General features: G+C 59.9%; 2 protein-coding genes and 1 long non-coding RNA gene across 3 annotated transcripts in view; all 3 read left to right on the top strand.

The window, feature by feature from the left end:
- LOC140681361 (histone-lysine N-methyltransferase SETD1A-like) overlaps positions 1-20,954 on the top strand; it is a 156,637-nt gene extending 135,683 nt beyond the window's left edge. The window contains exons 7-14 of the mRNA XM_072921009.1: positions 164-267; positions 855-1,053; positions 13,138-14,106; positions 15,810-15,979; positions 16,068-16,178; positions 17,404-17,523; positions 18,133-18,270; positions 19,730-20,954. Coding sequence (XP_072777110.1) covers positions 164-267; positions 855-1,053; positions 13,138-14,106; positions 15,810-15,979; positions 16,068-16,178; positions 17,404-17,523; positions 18,133-18,270; positions 19,730-19,903 — 1,985 coding nt within the window. The 3' untranslated portion in view covers positions 19,904-20,954. The remainder of the gene's footprint in view (positions 1-163; positions 268-854; positions 1,054-13,137; positions 14,107-15,809; positions 15,980-16,067; positions 16,179-17,403; positions 17,524-18,132; positions 18,271-19,729) is intronic.
- On the top strand, positions 4,331-8,887 carry LOC140681414 (histone-lysine N-methyltransferase SETD1A-like). Its single transcript, XM_072921230.1, has 3 exons — positions 4,331-4,779; positions 7,402-7,542; positions 8,715-8,887. Exons 1-3 carry the CDS (start codon positions 4,678-4,680, stop codon positions 8,859-8,861), a joined length of 390 nt encoding a protein of 129 aa, XP_072777331.1. The 5' UTR covers positions 4,331-4,677; the 3' UTR covers positions 8,862-8,887.
- LOC140681415 (uncharacterized) lies at positions 10,130-12,159 on the top strand. The gene is made up of 3 exons (XR_012052592.1): positions 10,130-10,431; positions 10,851-10,983; positions 11,921-12,159. It is a non-coding gene; the product is annotated as an uncharacterized lncRNA (long non-coding RNA).
- Positions 20,955-21,284: the final 330 nt, after the last annotated feature.

Genomic DNA, 21,284 nt, shown 5'->3' with positions numbered 1-21,284 from the left:
TGGTATTTTGGGATATTTTGGGGTCCCACATGCTGTTTTTGGGTCCCACGTGCTGTTTTTGGGGTCCCACGTGCTGTTTTGGGATATTTTGGGGTCCCACGTGCTGTTTTTGGGGTCCCACATGCTGGTTTTGGGCTCTGATTTGGGTTTTGGGGTGTCGCAGGGCAGCAGAGGATGAAACTCTATGACCTGATCGTCAGCGGCTCCTACACCCCCCAGACCGTCCCCACGGGCAGCGGCAAAAACAGCGCAGAGAGCCCCGACACGGTGAGATTTTGGGGGGGGGCGAGATTTTGGGGGGTTTAGGGGGGTTTTGGGGGGATTTCGGGGGGTTTGGCTGGGATTTCGGGGGGTCTGGGGGAGGCTTGGGGGGATTTCAGGGGAGAATTTGGGGGATTTGGGGGGATTTAGGGGATTTAGTGGGGAAATTGGGGGGGATTTGGGGGGGTTTGGGGAGAATTGGGGGAGAATTGGGTGAGAATTGGGGAGGATTTGGGGGGAATTTAGGGGGGATTTGGGGGGGGGTTGGGGGAAATTGGGGGGGTTTGGGGGAATTGGGGGGATATGGGGGAATTTATAGGGAAATTGGGGGGTTCTGGGGGGATTTTGTTGGTTTTGGGGTTCCTGGGGGGGATTTGGTGTGATATTGGGTGATTTTGGGGTGATTTTGGGTAATTTTGGGGCGCCTGATGTGGTTTTTGGGGTGATTTTGGTTAATTTTTGTGTGATTTTGGGTAATTTTGGGGTGATTTTGGGTAATTTTGGGGTGATTTTGGTTAATTTTGGGTTCCTGGATGTGTTTTTGGGTTAATTTTGGTTAATTTTGGTAATTAATTTCGGGGTCCCCCCCCCAGCCGCCCCCCCCGGCCGACCCCCCCCGGCGCCGCCCCTCGGCCGAGGGTCCCTTCGCCCCTCCCCCACCCCCGGGGGGCAGCGCGACCCCCCAGGACGGGGGTGGGGGAGGGGCCGGGGGGGGCTTCGGGCCCTTCGCCCCTCCCCCACCGCCACCCCCCTTCGGGGCCTTCGCCGACGGGAGCCCCTCCCCCTACGGCAGCAGGTGAGGCGGATTTTGGGGTCTTTTGGGGGATTTTGGGGATTTTTGGGGGGGTTGGGGGGATTTGGGGGGATTTTTGGGATTTTTGGGGGGATTTGGGGGGATTTTGGGGGGGTTTGGGGATTTTTGGGGGGATTTGGGGTGGAATTGAGGATTTTTGGGGAGATTTGGGGGGATTTTGGGGGAATTTGGGGGGAATTGGGGCTATTTTGGGGGGGTTTTGGGGGATTTTGGGGGGATTTGGGGGATTTTGGGGGGGTTTGGGGGGATTTTGGGATTTTGGGGGGATTTTGGGGGAATTGGGGGGAGTTGGGGGGGAATTGGGGGGAATTTGGGGGGTTTGGGGTTTGGGGGGATTTGGGGTTTGGGGGGATTTGGGATTTTGGGGGGGGTTTGGGATTTTGGGGGGGATTTTGGATCTTTTGGGGCAGATTTGGGATTTTTTGGGGAGTTTCCCAGATATTTTTGGGATTTCCCCAATTTTTGGTGGGATTTTCCCAATTTTTGGGGGAGATTTCCCCGATTTTTAGGGTGGGTTCTCCCTGATGTTTGGGGGGGATTATCTTAATTTTTGGGGGTTTCCCCTTTCCATGGGATTTGCCCAAATTTTTTGGAATTTCCTCAATCTTTGTATGGAATTTCACAGAATTTTTGGGGGATTTCCTCAATTTTTTATGGGATTTGCCCAATTATTTTTTTTTTTGAAATTTCCCTGATTTTTTGGGGTGGGATTTCCCCAATTTTTGGGGCGGGGGTTCCCCAATTTTGGGGTTTGATTTTCCCAGTTTTTTGGGGTGGATTTCCCCAATTTCTGGGGTGGGGTTCCCCAATTTTGTGGGGGAATTTTCCCAATTTTTGGGGTTGATTTCCCCAATTTTCGGGGTTGATTTCCCCAATTTTTGGGGTTGATTTCCCCAATTTTTGGGGTGGAATTTCCCCAATTTTGGGGTTGATTTCCCCAATTTTTGGGGTTGATTTCTCCAATTTTTGGGTGTAGATTTCCCCAATTTTTGGGGGTTGATTTCCCCAATTTTTGGGGTTGATTTCCCCAGTTTTTTTGGGGGGGAATTTCCGCAATTTTTGGGTGTGGATTTCCCCAATTTTTGGGGGGAATTTCCCCAATTTTCGGTGGGGAGTTTCCCCAATTTTTGGGGTTGATTTCCCCAATTTTTGGGGTTGATTTCCCCAATTTTTGGGGTTGATTTCCCCAGTTTTTTTGGGGGGGAATTTCCGCAATTTTTGGGTTTGGATTTCCCCAATTTTTGGGGGGAATTTCCCCCATTTTCGGTGGGGAGTTTCCCCAATTTTGGGGTTGATTTCCCCAATTTTTGGGGTGGATTTCCCCAATTTTTTGGGGTTGATTTCCCCAATTTTTGGGGTTGATTGCCCCAATTTTTGAGGTGGAATTCCCCAATTTTTGGGGTTGATTTCCCCAATTTTGGGGTCTCTCTGACCGCCCCTCCCCCTCTCCCCTTCCAGGCTCCCCTTCCCCCCGGACCCCTTCCCCTCCCCCCGCCGCCCCCCGGAGGGGGGTGGGGGAGTCCCGGGGGGCTCCTTCCCCTCCCGCCGCGCCCCTCCCCCACCCCCACCCCCTCCCCCACCCCCTCCCCCCTCGGGGGGCTCCTTCCTGCCCTTCCCCCCCCCCTCCCCCCACCCCCTCCCTGCCTCCCCCTTCTTCCCCTCCCCCGCCCTCCCCCTTCTTCCCCTCCCCCCGGGGGGGCTCCCCCTGCCCCGCCCCCGCCCGGGGGGGGTCCCCGGCCCCCGAGGGGACCCCCGAGAGTGTCCCCTTCGCCCCCCACCCCAGCCTGGACTCGCGCATCGAGGCGCTGCTGAAGGAGCAGCGCTCCCACTTCTTCCCCGCCCCCGCCCCCCACGAGGAGGAGGAGGAGGGTGGGGGAGGGGCGGGGGAGGGGGAGGAAGGCCCCCCCACCCCCACCCCCCCCAAACCCCCCCGCACCCCGCCCAGCCCCCCCCCCGCCGGTGGGGAGGGGGAGGGGCCCGGGGAGCCCCCCCAGGAGGGGCCCGGGGGGGTCCCCGAAGAGCCCCCGGAGCCCCCCCGGGGTGGGGGAGGGGAGGGAGGAGCCCCCCCGAGCCCCCGACCCAACGGGCAGGAGAGGGTGAGTGGGGGAGGGGGGGTGGGGGGGGTTTGGGGGGGGTTTGGGGGGGGGGTTGGGGGGTCTTGGGGGGGATTTTGGGAGGATTTGGGGAGGATTTGGGGAGGTTTTGGGGGGATTTGGAAGAGTTTGGGGGGGATTTGGGGGGTTTGGGGGAGGCTTGGGGGGGACTTTAGGGGGATTTGGGGGGGTTTGGAGAAATTTCAGGGGGATTTGAGGGGGTTTGGGGGGGATTTGGGGAGGTTTGAGGGGGTTTTAGGGGGGTTTTTGGGGGGTTTGGGGAAATTTTGGGGGGATTTGGGAGGTTTTGGGGAGGCTTGGGGGAGGATTCGGGGGGTTTCGGGGGGTTTTGGGGAAATTTGGGGGGATTTTGGGGGGTTTTGGAGAGGCTTGGGTGGGATTTGGTGGGTTTTGTGGGGGATTGGGGGGGGTTGGGGGGGATTTGGGGGGGTTCGGAAGGATTTGAGGGGGTTTGGGGAAATTTTGGAGTTTTTGGGGAGACTTGGGGGAGGATTTGGGGGGTTTCGGGGGGATTTGAGGGGGTTGAGGGAAGTTTTGGGGGATTTTTGGGAGGCTTGGGGGGGTTTGGGGAGGTTTTGGGGGAGGATTTGAGGAATTTGGGGGAGGATTTGGGGGGATCAGGGAGGTTTTGGGGGGGGTTGAGGGGTTTTGGGGGGATTTGGGGGGATTTGGGGGGTTTCAGGGGGATTTGAGGGGGTTGAGGGAAATTTTGGGGGGATTTGAGGGGGTTTTGGGGAGCATTTGGGACAATTTGGGGGGCTTTGGGGGGACTTCGGTCAGTTTGGGCCCATTTTGGTGTGATTTGGGCCGTTTTTGGGGTGATTTGGGCCGTTTTTGGGGTGATTTGGGCCGTTTTTTGCAGGTTTTTGGGGTGATTTGGGCTGTTTTTGGGGTAATTCAGTCTGTTTTGGGGTAACCTCCCGTCTGGGGGTGCCCCCAGCCCCATTTCACCCCTTTTTCTCCCCATTTTCAGACCTCCTCGGGGGAGGACATGGAAATCTCCTCCGACGACAACAGCGACGCCCCCCACGCCCCTCCCCCGCTGCCCCCCTCCCCCTTCCCGGAGCCCCCTCCCCCTCCCCCCTCCTTCCCGCCCCCTCCCCCCCCCCCAGCCCCTCATGGCCGTGCCCCTCCCCCCGCGCCCCCTCCCCGATTTCGGGGGGTCCCCCCCGGCGCTGTTGGAGCTTTTGGGGCGTCCGGGGGGGCGCTGGGGGGGGGTCCCCACCCCCCTCCCGCTGCTGAGCCGCCTCCGCGCCCCCAAATCCGCCTTTGGGGGGGGGGGGAGGGGGCGGGGGGGGCGCCCCCTTCGCCCCTCCCCCACCGCCCCACTTCGCCCCTCCCCCGCCCCCCCGCTTCCCGCCCCCTCCCCCGCCCTTCGAGCCCCCCACGGCCGAGGAGAGACCCCCGGGGACGGACCCCCCCGCGCCCCCCGCGCCCCCCGAGCCCCCCGGGCCCGTGGAGGGGGTCCTGGCGGCGCTGGTGCAGGAGATGAAGGCCACGATGCAGCGCGACCTCAACCGGAAAATGGTGGAGAACGTGGCCTTCCGCGCCTTCGACGCGTGGTGGGAGCGCAAGGAGGAGCAGCTCAAGGTGGGCAAAAATCTCACCCAAATCTGACCCAAATCTGGGCAAAATCAGCCCAAAATCTGAGCAAAATCTGACCCAAAATCTGAGCAAAACCAGCCCAAAATCTGACCCAAATCTGAGCAAAATCAGCCCAAAGTCTGACCCAAATCTGACCCAAATCTTCGACACGTGGTGGGAGCGCAAGGAGGAGCAGCTCAAGGTGGGGGCAAAATCTGGGCCAAATCTGGGCAAATATGACCCAAAATCAGCCCAAAATCTGAGCAAAATCTGAGCAAAATCAGCCCAAAGTCTGACCCAAATCTGACCCAAATCTGACCCAAATCTTCGACGCGTGGTGGGAGCGCAAGGAGGAGCAGCTCAAGGTGGGCAAAAATCTGGGCAAAATCTGGGCAAATATGACCCAAAATCAGCCCAAAATCAGCCCAAAATCTGAGCAAAATCAGCCCAAAGTCTGACCAAAATCTGACCCAAATCTGACCCAAATCTTCGACGCGTGGTGGGAGCGCAAGGAGGAGCAGCTCAAGGTGGGCAAAAATCTGACCCAAATCTGGGCAAATATGACCCAAAATCTGCTTTAAAATCTGAGCAAAACCAGCCCCAAATCAGCCCAAAATCTGAGCAAAATCTGAGCAAAATCAGCCCAAAGTCTGACCAAAATCTGACCCAAATCTGACCCAAACCTTCGACGCGTGGTGGGAGCGCAAGGAGGAGCAGCTCAAGGTGGGCAAAAATCTGGGCAAAATCTGGGCAAATATGACCCAAAATCAGCCCAAAATCAGCCCAAAATCTGAGCAAAATCAGCCCAAAGTCTGACCAAAATCTGACCCAAATCTGACCCAAATCTTCGACGCGTGGTGGGAGCGCAAGGAGGAGCAGCTCAAGGTGGGCAAAAATCTGACCCAAATCTGGGCAAATATGACCCAAAATCTGCTTTAAAATCTGAGCAAAACCAGCCCCAAATCAGCCCAAAATCTGAGCAAAATCTGAGCAAAATCAGCCCAAAGTCTGACCAAAATCTGACCCAAATCTGACCCAAACCTTCGACGCGTGGTGGGAGCGCAAGGAGGAGCAGCTCAAGGTGGGGACAAAGTCTGAGCCAAATCTGGGCAAATATGACCCAAAATCTGCTTTAAAATCTGAGCAAAACCAGCCCCAAATCAGCCCAAAATCTGAGCAAAATCTGAGCAAAATCTGACCCAAATCTGAGCAAAATCTGAGTAAAACCAGCCCAAAATCAGCCCAAAATCTGACCCAAATCTGAGCAAAACCAGCCCAAAGTCTGACCAAAATCTGACCCAAATCTGACCCAAATCTTCGACGCGTGGTGGGAGCGCAAGGAGGAGCAGCTCAAGGTGGGCACAAAATCTGGGCAAAATCTGGGCAAATATGACCCAAAATCAGCCCAAAATCTGGGCAAAACCAGCCCCAAATCAGCCCAAAATCTGAGCAAAATCTGACCCAAATCTCCGACACGTGGTGGGAGCGCAAGGAGGAGCAGCTCAAGGTGGGCAAAAATCTGAGCCAAATCTGGGCAAAATCAGCCCAAAATCTGACCCAAAATCTGAGCAAAACCAGCCCAAAATCTGACCCAAATCTGACCCAAATCTGACCCAAATCTGACCCAAATCTTCGACGCGTGGTGGGAGCGCAAGGAGGAGCAGCTCAAGGTGGGCACAAAATCTCACCCAAATCTGGGCAAAATCAGCCCAAAATCTGACCCAAAATCTGAGCAAAATCAGCCCAAAGTCTGACCCAAATCTGACCCAAATCTGACCCAAATCTTCGACGCATGGTGGGAGCGCAAGGAGGAGCAGCTCAAGGTGGGCACAGAATCTGACCCAAATCTGGGCAAATATGACCCAAAATCAGCCCAAAATCTGAGCAAAACCAGCCCAAAGTCTGACCCAAATCTGACCCAAAATCTGAGCAAAACCTTCGACACGTGGTGGGAGCGCAAGGAGGAGCAGCTCAAGGTGGGCACAAAATCTGAGCCAAATCTGGGCAAATATGACCCAAAATCAGCCCAAAATCTGAGCAAAATCAGCCCCAAATCAGCCCAAAATCTGAGCAAATCTGACCCAAAATCTGAGCAAAACCAGTCCAAAATCTGACCCAAATCAGCCCAAAATCTGACCCAAAATCTGACCCAAAATCTGAGCAAAATCTGACCCAAATCTGACCAAAACTGCCCTAAAATCTGCTTTGGAACCTGACCCAAAATCTGACCCAAAATCTGACCAAAACTGCTGCGGAACCAGCCCAAAATCTGACCAAAACCAGCCCAAAATCTGCTTTAAAATCTGACCAAAAACCAGCCCAAAATCTGACCAAAACCAGCCCAAAATCTGCTTTAAAACCAGCCCCTGAACCTGACCCAAAATCTGACCCAAACCCCCCATTTTCCCCCCAAACCCCCTGTTTTTCCCCCAAACCCCCCATTTTCCCCCCCATTTTGCCCCCCTGACCCCGATTTTGCCCCCCTGACCCCGATTTTGCCCCCCTGACCCTGATTTTGCCCCCCTGACCCCCATTTTGCCCCCCTGACCCTGATTTTACCCCCCTGACCCCAATTTTACCCCCCTGACCCCCGATTTCGCCCCCTGACCCCCCAATTTTCTCCCCCAGCCCTTCCAGTCGGGCCGGGGCCGTGAGGAGGCCCCGAGGCCGAAGGAGCCGCCCCCCGCCCTCCTCTCCCTCTCCCTCGTGGACTGGGCCCGGGGAGGGGGCGCGGGGCTGCGGGGCGCCCTCCGGCTGCCCTCCTTCAAGGTGCCCGTTTGGGGGGTCCTGGGGGGCTCTGGGGGGGATTTGGGGGGGATTTGGGGGTCTTGGAGGGGATTTGGGGGGGATTTGGGGGTCTTGGAGGGGATTTTGGCGGGTCCTGGGTGGGTTTGGGGGGGATTTATGGGTCTTGGAGGGGATTTTGGGGGGATTCGGGGGGTCCTGGGGGGGTTTGGAGGGGATTTGGGGGTCTTGGAGGGGATTTTGGGGGGATTCGGGGGGTCCTGGGGGGGTTTGGGGGGGATTGGGGGTCCTGGAGGGGATTTTGGGGGGTCCTGGGTGGGTTTGGGGGGGTCCTGGGGGGGTTTGGGGGGTCTTGGAGAGGGTTTTGGGGGGTCCTGGGGGGGGGTTGGAGGGGATTTGGGGGTCCTGGGGGGGATTTTGGGGGGTCTGGGGGGTCTTGGAGGGGATTTTGGGGGGTCCTGGGGGGCTTTAGGGGGAGTCTGGAGGGGATTTGGGGGTCTTGGGGGGGATTTTGGGGGTCCTGGGGGGGAATTTGGGAGTCCTGAAGGGGATTTTGGGGGTCCTGGGTGGGTCTGGGGAGGATCTGGAGGGGATTTGGGTGGCCCTGGGGGAGATTTGGGGAGAATTGGGGGGTCCTGGGGGGCTTTGGGGAGTCTTGGAGGGGATCTGGGGGTCTTGGAGGGGATTTTGGGGACATTTGGGGGTCTTGGAGGGGATTTTGGGGGGTCCTGGGGGGCTTTGGGGAGTCTTGGAGGGGCTTTGGGGAGTCCTGAAGGGGATTTTGGGGGGTCCTGGGCAGGTTGGGGAGGGATCTGGGGGTCTTGGAGGGGATTTTGGGGGGTCCTGGGCGGGTTTGGGGGGGTCCTGGGGGGGTTTGAGGGGTCTTGGAGGGGATTTTGGGGGGGATTTGGGGATTTTGGAGGTGATTTTGGGAGGTCCTGGGGGTGTTTGGGGGGGTTTGGGGGGGATCTGGGGGTCTTGGAGAGGATTTTGGGGGGTCCTGGGGAGGTTTGGGGGACCCTGGAGGGGATTTTGGGGGGTCCTGGGCGGGTTTGGGGAGGATCTGGGGGTCCTGGGGGGGCTTTGGGGTGCTGGGTGTCCCTTTTTGGGGAGGGTCTGGGGGGTTTCGGGGTTCTTTTTTCTCCCTTTTTTCATTTTTTTCCCGTTTTTCCCCATTTTTCCCCCGTTTCCCGCAGGTGAAGCGGAAAGAGCCGTCGGAGCTGAACGAGGGGGGGGAGGAGAAGCGCCCCCGACCCCCCACCCCCCCCGAGGAGGATGAGGATGGTGAGACCCCTCCCCAAAACCCCCAAAAAACCGCTAAAAAACCCCAAAAACCCCTTTAGATACCCCCTAAAAACCCCAAAAACCCAAAAAACACCCCAAAAAACCCCAAAAACCCCTTTAGATACCCCCTAAAAACCCCAAAAACCCCAACCCCCCCAAAAACACCCCAAAACCCCCTTTAGATATGCCCTAAAAACCCCAAAACCCCAACCCCCCTCAAAAACACTCCAAAAAACACCCCAAACCCCCCAAAACCCCCTTTAGATATGCCCTAAAAACCCCAAAAACCCCAAACCCTCCTCAAAAAAACCCCAAAAACCCCAACCCCCCAAAAAAACCACCCCAAAAAAACCCCCAAAAAACACCCCAAAACCCGCTAATAAACCCCAGAAAACCCCCAAGAAACCACACCACAAAAAAAAAAAAACAAAAAAACCCCATAAATAGCCAAAAAGTACCCCAAAAAATCCCCTAAAAAGCCAAGAAAAAATCCCCCTAAAAAACCCCAAAAAAACCCTAAAAATCCACCCAGAAACCCCGAAAAATCCTCCTAAAAACCCAAAAACCCCCCAAAAAACCCTCAAAAATCAGCTAAAAAACCCCAAAAACCCCTTTAGATACCTCCTAAAAACCCCAAAAACCCTAACCCCCCCCTAAAAAAACCCCAAAAACCCCAATCCCCCCCAAAAAAACACCCCAAAAAAACCCCCAAAAAACACCCCAAAACCCGCGACTAAACCCCAGAAAACCCCCAAGAAACCACATAAACCCCCCCCAAAAAGAATCCTAAATCGCCAAAAACTACCCCTAAAAATCCTCTAAAAAACCAAGAAAAAAACCCCCTAAAAAACTCCAAAAAAAACCCTAAAAATCCTCCAAGTAACCCCAAAAAATCCTCCTAAAAACCACCAAAAAAAATCCCTAAAAAAGCACCAAAAATCTCCCGGAAAGCCCTAAAAAACCGCAAAAACCCCTTTAGATACCCCCTAAAAACCCGAAAAACCCCAACCGCCCCCAAAAAACACCCCAAAAAACACCCCAAAACCCACTAATAACCCCCAGAAAACCCCCAAGAAACCACACAAAAAAACCCCCCAAAAAAACCCCCTAAATACCCAAAAAGTACCCAAAAAAATACCCTAAAAAACGAAGGAAAAAAATCCCTAAAAAACTCCAAAAAAACCCTAAAAATCCTTCAAAGATACCCCTAAAAATCCTCTAAAAAACCAAGAAAAAAAATCCCTAAAAATCCTTCCAAGAAACCCCTAAAAATCCTCTAAAAAACCAAGAAAAAAATCCCCTAAAAAATCCCAAAAAAACCCCTAAAAATCCTCCAAGAAACCCCAAAAAATCCTCCAAAAAACCGCAAAAAATCCTCCTAAAAACCCAAAAACCCCCTGAAAAAACCCGCAAAAAATCCGCAAAAAACCCCAAAAAACCCACAAAAAATCCCCCGAACCACCCCAAAAAAAACCCCAAAAAACCCCAAAAAGCCCCAAATTTCCCCGAATTTGCCCCAAAGCAGAGAAGGAGCCGCCACGCGCCGCGGAGGGCCCCGGAAAGCGCCGGAAACTGTTCCGGTTGGACAGCGAAGGGGAGGAGGCGTCCGAAGAGTCCTCCTCGGCCAAGGTGGGACCCCCCCCCGATTTTGGGGACCCCCCCCCGAATTTTGGGGCCCCCCCCCGAATTTTGGGGACCCCCCCCGAATTTTGGGGACCCCCCCCGAATTTTGGGACCCCCCCCGTGTTTTGGGGATGGGTTTTGGGGACCCCCCCCGTGTTTTGGGGCCCCCCCCCCGGATTTTGGGGACCCCCCCCGGATTTTGGGCCCCCCCCCCGAATTTTGGGACCCCCCCCGTGTTTTGGGGATGGGTTTTGGGTACCCCCCCGTGTTTTGGGGACCCCCCCCCGTGTTTTGGGGCCCCCCCCAGAATTTTGGGACCCCCCCCCACGATTTTGGGGACCCCCCCGTGTTTTGGGGACCCCCCCCCGATTTTGGGGACCCCCCCCCGATTTTGGGGCCCCCCTGACCCCCCCTGACCCCCAAAGGAGGAAGAGGAGGAGGAGGAGGAGGAGGAGGACGAGGCCGAAGCGCAGAGGAGGAGGAGGAGGAGGAGGAGGAGGAAGGGGGAGGGGCCCCCCCCACCCCCCCGGGGACCCCCCCGGCCCGGCCCGGGTGAAGGTTTGGGGACATTTTCGGGGATTTTGGGACATTTTGGGGCATTTCGGGTCATTTGGGCCATTTGGGGACATTGGGGACATTTTGGGAACATTTGGGTCATTTCGAGTCATTTGGGGACATTTGGGGACATTTGGGGACATTTGGGACATTTGGGACCATTTTGGGACATTTGGGTCATTTCGGGTCATTTGGGGACATTTGGGACATTTGGGGACCTTGGGGACATTTTGGGGGGATTTGGGGACATTTTGGGGACATTTCGAGACATTTTGGGACATTTGGGGTCATTTGGGGACATTTGGGGACATTTGGGGGTTGGGGACATCGAGGGGACCCCCCCGGCCGGGCCCGGGTGAGGGGTTTGGGGACATTTGGGGACATTTTGGGTCATTTTGGGTCATTTCGAGTCATTTGGGGACATTTGGGGGAATTTGGGGACTTTGGGGGACGTTTTGGGGATATTTTGGGGGGGTTGGGGACATTTTTGGGGGGTTTGGGGAGATTTTGGGGTTTGGGGACATTTGGGGACGTTTTGGGGATATTTGGGGACATTTTGGGGATATTTTGGGGGGGTTGGGGACATTTTTGGGGGGCTGGGGACATTGGGGGGGTGGGGACATTGGGGGTTTGGGGACATTTTGGGTCATTTCGGGTCATTTGGGGACATTTGGGGACATTTGGGTCATTTGGGACCATTTTGGGTCATTTCGGGTCATTTGGGACCATTTTGGGACATTTCGGGTCATTTGGGGACATTTGGGGATGTTTTGGGGACATTTTAGGAATATTTGGGGATATTTTGGGAATATTTGGGGACATTTTTGGGGGGTTTGGGGTCACTATTGGGGGGCGCAGGGGGGTGACCCTACTGTTGTCACTGCAGAGGAGGAGGAAGAGGAAGAAGAGGAGGAAGAGGAGGAGGAGGAGGAGGAGGAAGAGGAGGAGGAGGAGGAGGAAGAGGAGGAAGAAGAAGAGGAGGAGGAGGAGGAAGAGGCCGAAGGCTCCTCCAAACTGTCGCCGTTCGAGGGGGGAGGGGACAGCAGCTCCTCCTCCCCGCGGCCTTCGTCCTCACCCTCCTCATCCTCATCCTCATCATCATCCTCATCATCCTCATCCTCCGAGGACGAGGCCGAAGAGCCGCCGGAGCCGCCGCGGCCGCCCTCCCCCAAACCGGGTAAGCGCCGCCCCAAATTCCCCAAAATTCGGGGCGAATATCCCAAATTTGGGGTGGATCTCCCAAATTTCGGGGTGAATCGCCCAAAATTTGCTGTGAATCTCCCAAAATTCGGGGTGGATCTCCCAAAATTCAGGGTGAATCTCCCAAAATTCGGGGTGAATCTCCCCAAATTAAGGGTGAATCTTTCAAATTTTGTGGTGAATCTCCCAAATTTTGGGGTGGATCTCCCAAATATTGGGGTGAATCTCCCAAATTCTGGGTTTAATTTCTCAAATTTCGGGGTGAATCTCCCAAAATTCGGGGTGGATCTCCCAAAATTCGGGGTGAATCTCCCAAATTTCAGTGTGGATCTCCCCAAATTTTGGGGTGAATCTCCCAAAATTCGGAGTGAATCTCCCAAATTTTGGGGTGGATCTCCCAAAATTTCGGGGTGGATATCCCAAAATTCGGGGTGGATCTCCCAGATTTCAGGGTGAATCTTTCAGGGTGAATATCCCAAATTTCAGGGTGGATCTCCCAAATTTCGGAGTGAATCTCCCAAATTTCGGGGTGAATCTCCCAAATTTCGGGGTGAATATCCCAAAATTCAAGTTAATCTCCAAAATTTTGGGGTGAATCTCTCAAATTTCGGGGTGAATCTTTCAACTTTTGGGGTGGATCTCCCAAATTTTGGGGTGGATATCCCAAATTTTGGGGTGAATCTCCCAAATTTCGGGGTGAATATCCCAAAATTCGGGGTGGATCTCCCAGATTTCAGGGTGAATCTTTCAGGGTGAATATCCCAAATTTCAGCGGTGGATCTCCCAAATTTCGGGGTGGATCTTCCAAATTTCGGGGTGAATCTTTCAACTTTTGGGGTGGATCTCCCAAATTTTCGGGTGAATCTCCCAAATTTTGGGGTGAATCTCCCAAATTTTGGGATGAATCCCCCAAATTTCGGGATCCCCCTGCTGACCCTCCCCCTTTCTCTCCCGCAGCCCCTCCCCCACCACCACCACGCCCCTCCTCGCCCATCCCGCTGCTGCCGCCCCCCAAAAAACGCCGAAAGGCCGAAGAGCCGCCCCCCGCCCCCCCACAACCGCCGCCCCCGAGCCCCCCGAGCCCCCCGAGCCCCCCCAAACCCCCCACGCCCCTCCCCCGCCGCCGCGAGCCCCCCGCCCGCCCCCCGGCGCCGCCGCCGCGGTTGGTGGCGAACCTCCCGGCCGATCACGCGTCGCTGGTGAAGAGCTGCGCCGACACCTCCACCAACGCCACCAACGCCACCGACGGGGGTCCCGCGCGACGCCCCCCGCCCCGGCGCCCGCCCCGCGCCGCCGCCGAGCACCTCGGGGCCTCCTCGCTGCTGGAGCTGTCCCGCGGCGCGCACAGCGCCCCCCGCAGGAGCCCCCAGCGTGGCGTTGGCGGTGATTTGGCGGTGTTGGCGGCCATCGCTCTCACCGATGACAATGACACCGACGCGCCGCCGGTGCTGCTGGAGCACAACTACGCCAAAACGCCGCCGGCCGCGCCCGCCGGGCACGCGCCGTGCCTGGAGGAGGTGCTGGAGGCGCCCGAGGAGGTGGTGGCGGAGCTGCCGCCGGTCGGCGGCACCGACAGCGACGCGGCGGTTCCGTCGGCGGTTCCGCCGCGGCGCAAACGGCACCGACCGCCGCCGCCGTCATCATCATCATCATCATCATCATCGAGTGACAGCGACAGCGACAGCGACAGCAGCGAGGGCGGCGCGCGGCGGTGGCTGCGGCCCCGCGGTGGTGGCACCGCGCCGGTGGCACCCGTGGCGTTCGCACCGCGCAGCGAGTTCGAGCAGATGACGATCCTGTACGACATCTGGAGCGCCGGGCTGGACGCCGAGGACGCGCGGTTCCTGCGGGTCACCTACGAGCGGCTGCTGCAGCAGGACGGCGCCGCCCATTGGCTCAACGACACCCACTGGGTGCCCCACACCGATATCCTGACGGGGCTGCGGGCGGGGACACTGGAGTGGGTGTTGGGGACGTTGGATGGGTGTTGGGGACGTTGGGATGGATGTTGGGGACATTGAATGGGTGTTGGGGACATTGGGATGGGCGTTGGGGACATTGGGATGGGTGTTGGGGACATTGGAATGGGTGTTGGGGACATTGGAATGGGCGTTGGGGACATTGGGATGGGTGTTGGGGACACTGGAGTGGGTGTTGGGGACACCAAAATGGGCATTGGGGACACAAGGGTGGCACTGGGGACACCAAGATGGGTGTTGGGGACATTGGGATGGGCGCTGGGGACACAGGATTGGGTGTTGGGGACACTGGATTGGGCGTTGGGGACGTTGGAATGGGTGTTGGGGACATTGGATGGGCGTTGGGGACACTGGATTGGGTGCTGGGGACGTTGGGATGGATGTTGGGGACATTGGATGGGTGTTGGGGACATTGGATTGGGTGCTGGGGACACAAAAATGGGTGTTGGGGACATTAAATGGGTGTTGGGGACATTGAATGGGTGTTGGGGACACCAAAATGGGCATTGGGGACACAAGGGTGGCACTGGGGACACCAAGATGGGTGTTGGGGACATTGGAATGGGTGTTGGGGACATTGGATGGGTGTTGGGGACACTGGATTGGGTGCTGGGGACACAAAAATGGGTGTTGGGGACATTAAATGGGTGTTGGGGACATTGGATGGGTGTTGGGGACACAAAAATGGGCATTGGGGACACCAAAATGGGCATTGGGGACACAAGGGTGGCACTGGGGACACCAAAATGGGTGTTGGGGACATTGGGATGGGCTTTGGGGACATTGGATGGGCGTTGGGGACATTGAATGGGCGTTGGGGACATTGGAATTGGCGTTGGGGACATTGGGATGGGTGTTGGGGACACATGGATGGGTGTTGGGGACACTGGAATGGGTGTTGGGGACATTGGATGGGTGTTGGGGACATTGGGATGGGCACTGGAGACATTGAATGGTTGTTGGGGACATTGGAATGGGCATTGGGGACACACGGGTGTCATCGGGGACACAAAGATGGGCTTTGGGGACACCAAGATGGGCATTGGGGACACAGGGATGGGCCCTGGGGACACAAGGGTGGCACTGGGGACACCAAAATGGGCATTGGGGACACAGGGACGGGCCCTGGGGACACAGGGATGAACTTTGGGGACCCAAGGGTGCCATCGGGGACACAAGGATGGGCTCTGGGGACCCAAGGGTGGCACCGGGGACACAGTGACGGGCTCTGGGGACACAAGGGTGGCATTGGGGACACAGGGACGGGCTCTGGGGACACAGGGATGAGCGCTGGGGACCCAAGGGTGCCATCGGGGACACAGGGACGGGCTCTGGGGACACAAGGGTGGCACTGGGGACACAGGGATGGGCATTGGGGACACAGGGATGGGCCCTGGGGACATTGGGATGGACGCTGGGGACACAAGGGTGGCAGTGGGAACATAAGGATGGGCTCTGGGGACACTGGATGGGCATTAGGGACACAAGGGTGGCACTGGGGACTCCAAGATGGGCTTTGGGGACACAGGGATGGGCTCTGGGGACCCAAGGGTGCCATCGGGGACATTTGGATGGTTGTTGGGGACACAGGAATGGGCTCTGGGGCCCCAAGGGTGCCATGGCTGTCCCGTTGTCCCTTGACGCGCTCACTGACGCGCGCGGGCAGCCCGCGGCGCCGGCGCCGGTGGCCGGAGAGCCGCGAGCACCGGACGGGCAGCGCCCGCAGCGAGGGCTACTACCCCATCAGCCGGCGCGAGAAGGCGCGCTACCTGCGGCCCTGCCCCGCGCCGCGCCCCGACCCCGACGCGCCCGACGCACAGGTGAGCCCCGGGACGTCCCCACGGTGTCCCCAATGTCCCCACGGTGTCCCCGATGTCCCCGCGGTGTCCCCAATGTCACCGCCAGCAGGGCCCCAACCGCGTCCTGTCGGAGCGCCGCTCGGAGCAGCGGCGGCTGCTCAGCGCCATCGGCGCGGCCGCGCTGCCGGACAGCGACCTGCTCAAGCTCAACCAGCTCAAGGTGGGTCCCGGTGGCGGCTCCGGGGTGGCGCGGTGTCACTGCGGTCACACCGGTGTCACCGGGTGTCCCCGGCACCGGTGACGTGTCCCCGTGTGCCGTCCTCGTGTCCCCCTCGTGTCCCCCTCATGTCCCCGTGTCCCCCCGTGTCCCCCCGTGTCCCCCCGTCCCATCCCCGTGTCCCCATGTCCCCGTGTCCCCCCATCCCATCCCCGTGTCCCCATGTCCCCCTGTGCCACCCCTGTGTCCCCCCCATGTCCCTGTGACCCCCCATGTCCCTGTGAACCCCATGCCATCCCTGTGACCCCCCCATGTCCCTTTGTCCTCCCGTGCCATCCCCATCCCTGGTGACACGTCCCCATGTCCCCCGTGTGCCATCCCTGTGTCCCTTTGTCCCCCCGTGCCATCCCCGTGCCATCCCCATGTCCCCCCCATGCCATCCCTGTGTCCCCCCGTGCCACCCCGTGTCCCCCTGTGCCATCCCCATGTCCCCCCCATGTCCCCATGTCCCCCCGTGTGCCATCCCCGTGTCCCCCCCGTGTCCCCCCCATGTCCCCATGTCCCCCTGTGCCATCCCCGTGTCCCCCCATGCCATCCCTGTGTCCCCCCGTGTCCCTGTGACCCTCCATGTCCCTGTGACCCCCGTGTCCCCCCCGTGTCCCTTTGTCCCCCCCGTGTCCTTTTGTCCCCATGTGCCACCCCCGTGTCCCCGGTGCCATCCCCGTGTCCCCGTGTGCCACCCCTGTGTCCCTTTGTCCCCCTGTGCCATCCCCATGTCCCCATGTCCCTCTGTGCCACCCCCGTGTCCCTTTGTCCCCCCATGCCATCCCCATGTCCCCATGTCCCTCTGTGCCATCCCCGTGTCCCCCCGTGCCATCCCTGTCCCCATTTCCCCCATCGTGTCCCCCCGTGCCATCCCTGTGTCCCCCCGTGTCCCTTTGTCCCCCCATGTCCCCATGCCCCCCGTGCCATCCCCATGTCCCCCTGTGCCCCCCGTGCCATCCCCGTCTCCCCGTGTGCCACCCCTGTGTCCCTTTGTCCCCCCGTCCCCATCCCCATGTCCCCGGTGCCACCCCCGTGTCCCCCCCGTGTCCCTTTGTCCCCATGTGCCATCCCCGTGTCCCCGGTGCCACCCCCTGTCCCCATTTCCCCGTGTCCCCGGTGCCACCCCATGTCCCCCCATGTCCCCGTGTCCCCGGTGCCACCCCCTGTCCCCCCCTGTCCCCAGTTCCGGAAGAAGCGTCTCCGCTTCGGCCGCAGCCGCATCCACGAGTGGGGTCTGTTCGCCATGGAGCCCATCGCGGCCGACGAGATGGTCATCGAGTACGTGGGCCAGAACATCCGCCAGGTGCGTGTCCCATCAGTGTCCCCACGGTGTCCCCAAGGTGTCATCGGTGTCCCCTCAGTGTCCCCGGGGCCATCGCTGTCCCCACGGTGTCCCCATGGTGTCCCCGGGGCTTTGGGTGACCTCGGGTGGCCGTGGGTGTCCTTGGGTGGCCTCTGGGTGTCCTTGGGTGACCTTGGGTGGCCTCTGGGTGTCCTTGGGTGTCCTTGGGTGACCTCTGGGTGGCTTTGGGTGGCTTTGGGTGGCTTTGGGTGGCCTCGGGTGGCCTCTGGGTGGCCTTGGGTGACCTCTGGGTGACCTCTGGGTGGCTTTGAGTGGCCTTGGGTGGCCTTGGGTGACCTCTGGGTGACCTCTGGGTGTCCTTGGGTGACCTCTGGGTGTCCTTGGGTGTCCTTGGGTGTCCTTGGGTGACCTCTGGGTGACCTCTGGGTGGCCTCGGGTGACCTCTGGGTGATCTCGGGTGGCCTCTGGGTGACCTCTGGGTGGATTTGGTTGGCCTCTGGGTGCCCTTGGGTGCCCTTGGGTGACCTCGGGTGACCCCGGGTGACCCCGGGTGGCCTTGGCTGACCCCGGGTGACCTGGGGTGGCCTCGGTGACGCGGGGCGGGCGCAGGTGGTGGCGGACATGCGTGAGAAGCGCTACGCGCAGGAGGGCATCGGCAGCAGTTACCTGTTCCGCGTGGACCACGACACCATCATCGACGCCACCAAGTGCGGCAACCTGGCGCGCTTCATCAACCACTGCTGCACGGTGAGCGCGGCGCGGGGGGCGCGGGGGGCCGGGGGGCGCGGGGGGTCCTGGGGGGCTCGGGGGGCTCAGGGGGTCCTGGTGGGCCCCAGGGCTTGGGGGGCTATGGGGGTCCTGGTGGTCCCCAGGGCTTGGGGGGCTTGGGGGTCCTGGTGGTCCCCAGGGCTTGGGGATCCTGGTGGTCCCCAGGGCTTGGGGGGCTTGGGGGTCCTGATGGTCCCCAGGGCTTGGGGGGCTTGGGAGGTCCTGGTGGTCCCCAGGGCTTGGGGGTCCTGGTGGTCCCCAGGGCTTGGGGGTCCCACTGACCCCTTTAGTGCTTGGGGGGCTCAGGGGGTCCTGGTGGTCCCCAGGGCTTGGGGGTCCTGATGGCTCCTTTAGTGCTTGGGGGGCGCGGGGGGTCCTGGGGGAGGCTCTGGGGGTCTGATGGTCCCCAGGACTTGGGGGGCGCGGGGGGTCCTGGTGGTCCCTTTAGTGCTTGGGGGGCTCGGGGGGCGCTGGGGGTCCCGGGGCTTGGGGGTCCCACTGACCCCTGGTGCTTGTGGGGCTTGGGGGGTCCTGGTGGGCCCCAGGGCTTGGGGGGCGCTGGGGGTCTGCTGGCCCCTTTACTGCTTGGGGGGCCCACTGACCCCCGGGGCTTGGGGGGCTATGGGGGTCCTGGTGGTCCCCAGGGCTTGGGGGTCCCACTGACCCCTTTAGTGCTTGGGGGGCTCTGGGGGTCTGATGGTCCCCAGGGCTTGGGGGGCTTGGGGGTCTGATGGTCCCCAGGGCTTGGGGGGCTTGGGGGTCTGATGGTCCCCAGGACTTGGGGGGCGCGGGGGGTCCTGGTGGTCCCCAGGGCTTGGGGGGCTCTTGGGGTCCCACTGACCCCTGGTGCTTGGGGGGCTCGGGGGGCTCGGGGGGTCCTGGTGGTCCCTTTAGTGCTTGGGGGGCTCGGGGGGCGCTGGGGGTCCCGGGGCTTGGGGGTCCCACTGACCCCTGGTGCTTGTGGGGCTCGGGGGGTCCTGGTGGGCCCCAGGGCTTGGGGGGCGCTGGGGGTCTGCTGGCCCCTTTAGTGCTTGGGGGGCCCACTGACCCCCGGGGCTTGGGGGGCTCTGGGGGTCCTGGTGGTCCCCAGGGCTTGGGGGTCCCACTGACCCCTTTAGTGCTTGGGGGGCGCAGGGGGTCCTGGTGGCCCCCAGGGCTTGGGGGTCTCTGTGGGTCCCCCTGACCCCTCATGCCCTGGGGGTCGCTGTGGGTCCCACTGACCCCGGTACTTGGGGGTCCCCTCACCCCGGTACTTGTGAGTCCACTGACCCCGGTACTTGGGGGTCCCGCTGACCCCGGTGCTTGGGGGTACCACCAACCCCCCGGTACTTGTGGGTCCACTGACCCCGGTGCTTGGGGGTCCCGCTGACCCTGGTGCTTGGGGGTACCACCGACCCCCCGGTACTTGTGGGTCCCGCTGACCCCCGGTGCCCCCCAGCCCAACTGCTACGCCAAGGTGATCACCATCGAGGCGCAGAAGAAGATCGTCATCTACTCGAAGCAGCCGATCGGCGTCAACGAGGAGATCACCTACGACTACAAGTTCCCCATCGAGGACACCAAGATCCCGTGCCTGTGCCGCACCGAGAGCTGCCGCGGCACCCTCAACTGACGCGCCGGCGCCGCGCGGGGCCCGCGGCGGGAACGGCGGCGCGACCGCGGCTCGGGGGCCGAGGGTGACGCGGCGCGTCCGCGGTTGGGTTTTGGCCAACGTGGTTGGGGTTTGGCCACCAGGGTTGGGGTTTGGCCACCAGCGTTGGGTTTTGGCCACCATGGTTGGGTTTTGGCCAACGTGGTTGGGGTTTGGCTGCCACCATTGACTTTTGGCCACCATGGTTGGGGTTTGGCCACCACCGTTGGATTTTGGCCGCCACCGTTGACCTTTGGTCACCACTGTTGGATTTTGGCCGCCATGGTTGGGGTTTGGCTGCCACCATTGACCTTCGGCCGCTGTGGTTGACGTTTGGCCACCGCCGTTGGCTTTTGGCTGCCATAGTTGGGGTTTGGCCACCGCCGTTGGCTTTTGGCCACCACCGTTGGGGTTTGGCTGCCACCATTGACCTTTGGTTGCCGTGGTTGACGTTTGGCCACCGCCGTTGGGTTTTGGGCAACACCGTTGGGTTTTGGGCAACACCGTTGGGTTTTGGCCACCACCGTTGGGGTTTGGCTGCCACCATTGACCTTTGGTTGCCGTGGTTGACGTTTGGCCACCACCGTTGGGTTTTGGCCACCGGGATCAGCGTTTGGCCACCGGGAGCCACCACCGACCGGAGGGAGCCGAGAGTCGACCTTTGGCCGCCGCGGCACTGCCGCCCCTCCCCCACCACGATGACATCACCGTGACATCACCGCGACATCGCCGTGACATCATCGCGACGTCGCCGTGACATCATCGCGACGTCACCGCGCCCCTCCCCCCTCCCAAAAAAGGCTTTTTTCTCCCTTTTTTTTGGCTGTTTCTTGTAGAAACTGGGGGCGTGTCTGGGGTGGGGGGGGGATGTGGGGGAGGGGGGGGGGTCTGCCCCTCCCCCCCCGCCCCTCCCCCCACTCTGTAAATACCCCCGGGGGGTGTAAATACCTGTACATGCCCCTCCCCCCTGTACATATGTGGATATGGGGGGGCCCCCGAGCCCCCCCTTTTTATAAAGGGCCACTGAGCTTTGGCACCGCCTCCGTCTCCATTTTTTGGGGGGCTCTGGGGGGTTTTGGGGGTTTTGGGGTTGGCCTGTGGGACTCTGGGACACGTGTGAGGGATTTTGGGGGATTTAGGGGGTTTTGGGGTTGTCCTGTGGGACTTGTGGGGATTTGTGAAGGATTTTGGGGGGCTCTGAGGGGTTTGGGGGGTTTTGGGGTCAGCCTGTGGGACTCTGGGACATGTGTGAGGGATTTTGGGGGATTTAGGGGGTTTTGGGGTCGGCCTGTGGAACTCTGGGAGATGTGTGAAGGATTTTGGGGGGCTCTGAGGGGTTTTGGGGTCGGCCTGTGGAACTCTG

Source organism: Taeniopygia guttata, chromosome 35, assembly GCF_048771995.1.
Source record: "Taeniopygia guttata chromosome 35, bTaeGut7.mat, whole genome shotgun sequence".
Classification (NCBI taxonomy): domain Eukaryota; kingdom Metazoa; phylum Chordata; class Aves; order Passeriformes; family Estrildidae; genus Taeniopygia; species Taeniopygia guttata.
The sequence above is the reverse complement of the archived record's forward strand: the minus strand, read 5'-3'. Positions and strand labels throughout refer to the sequence as shown.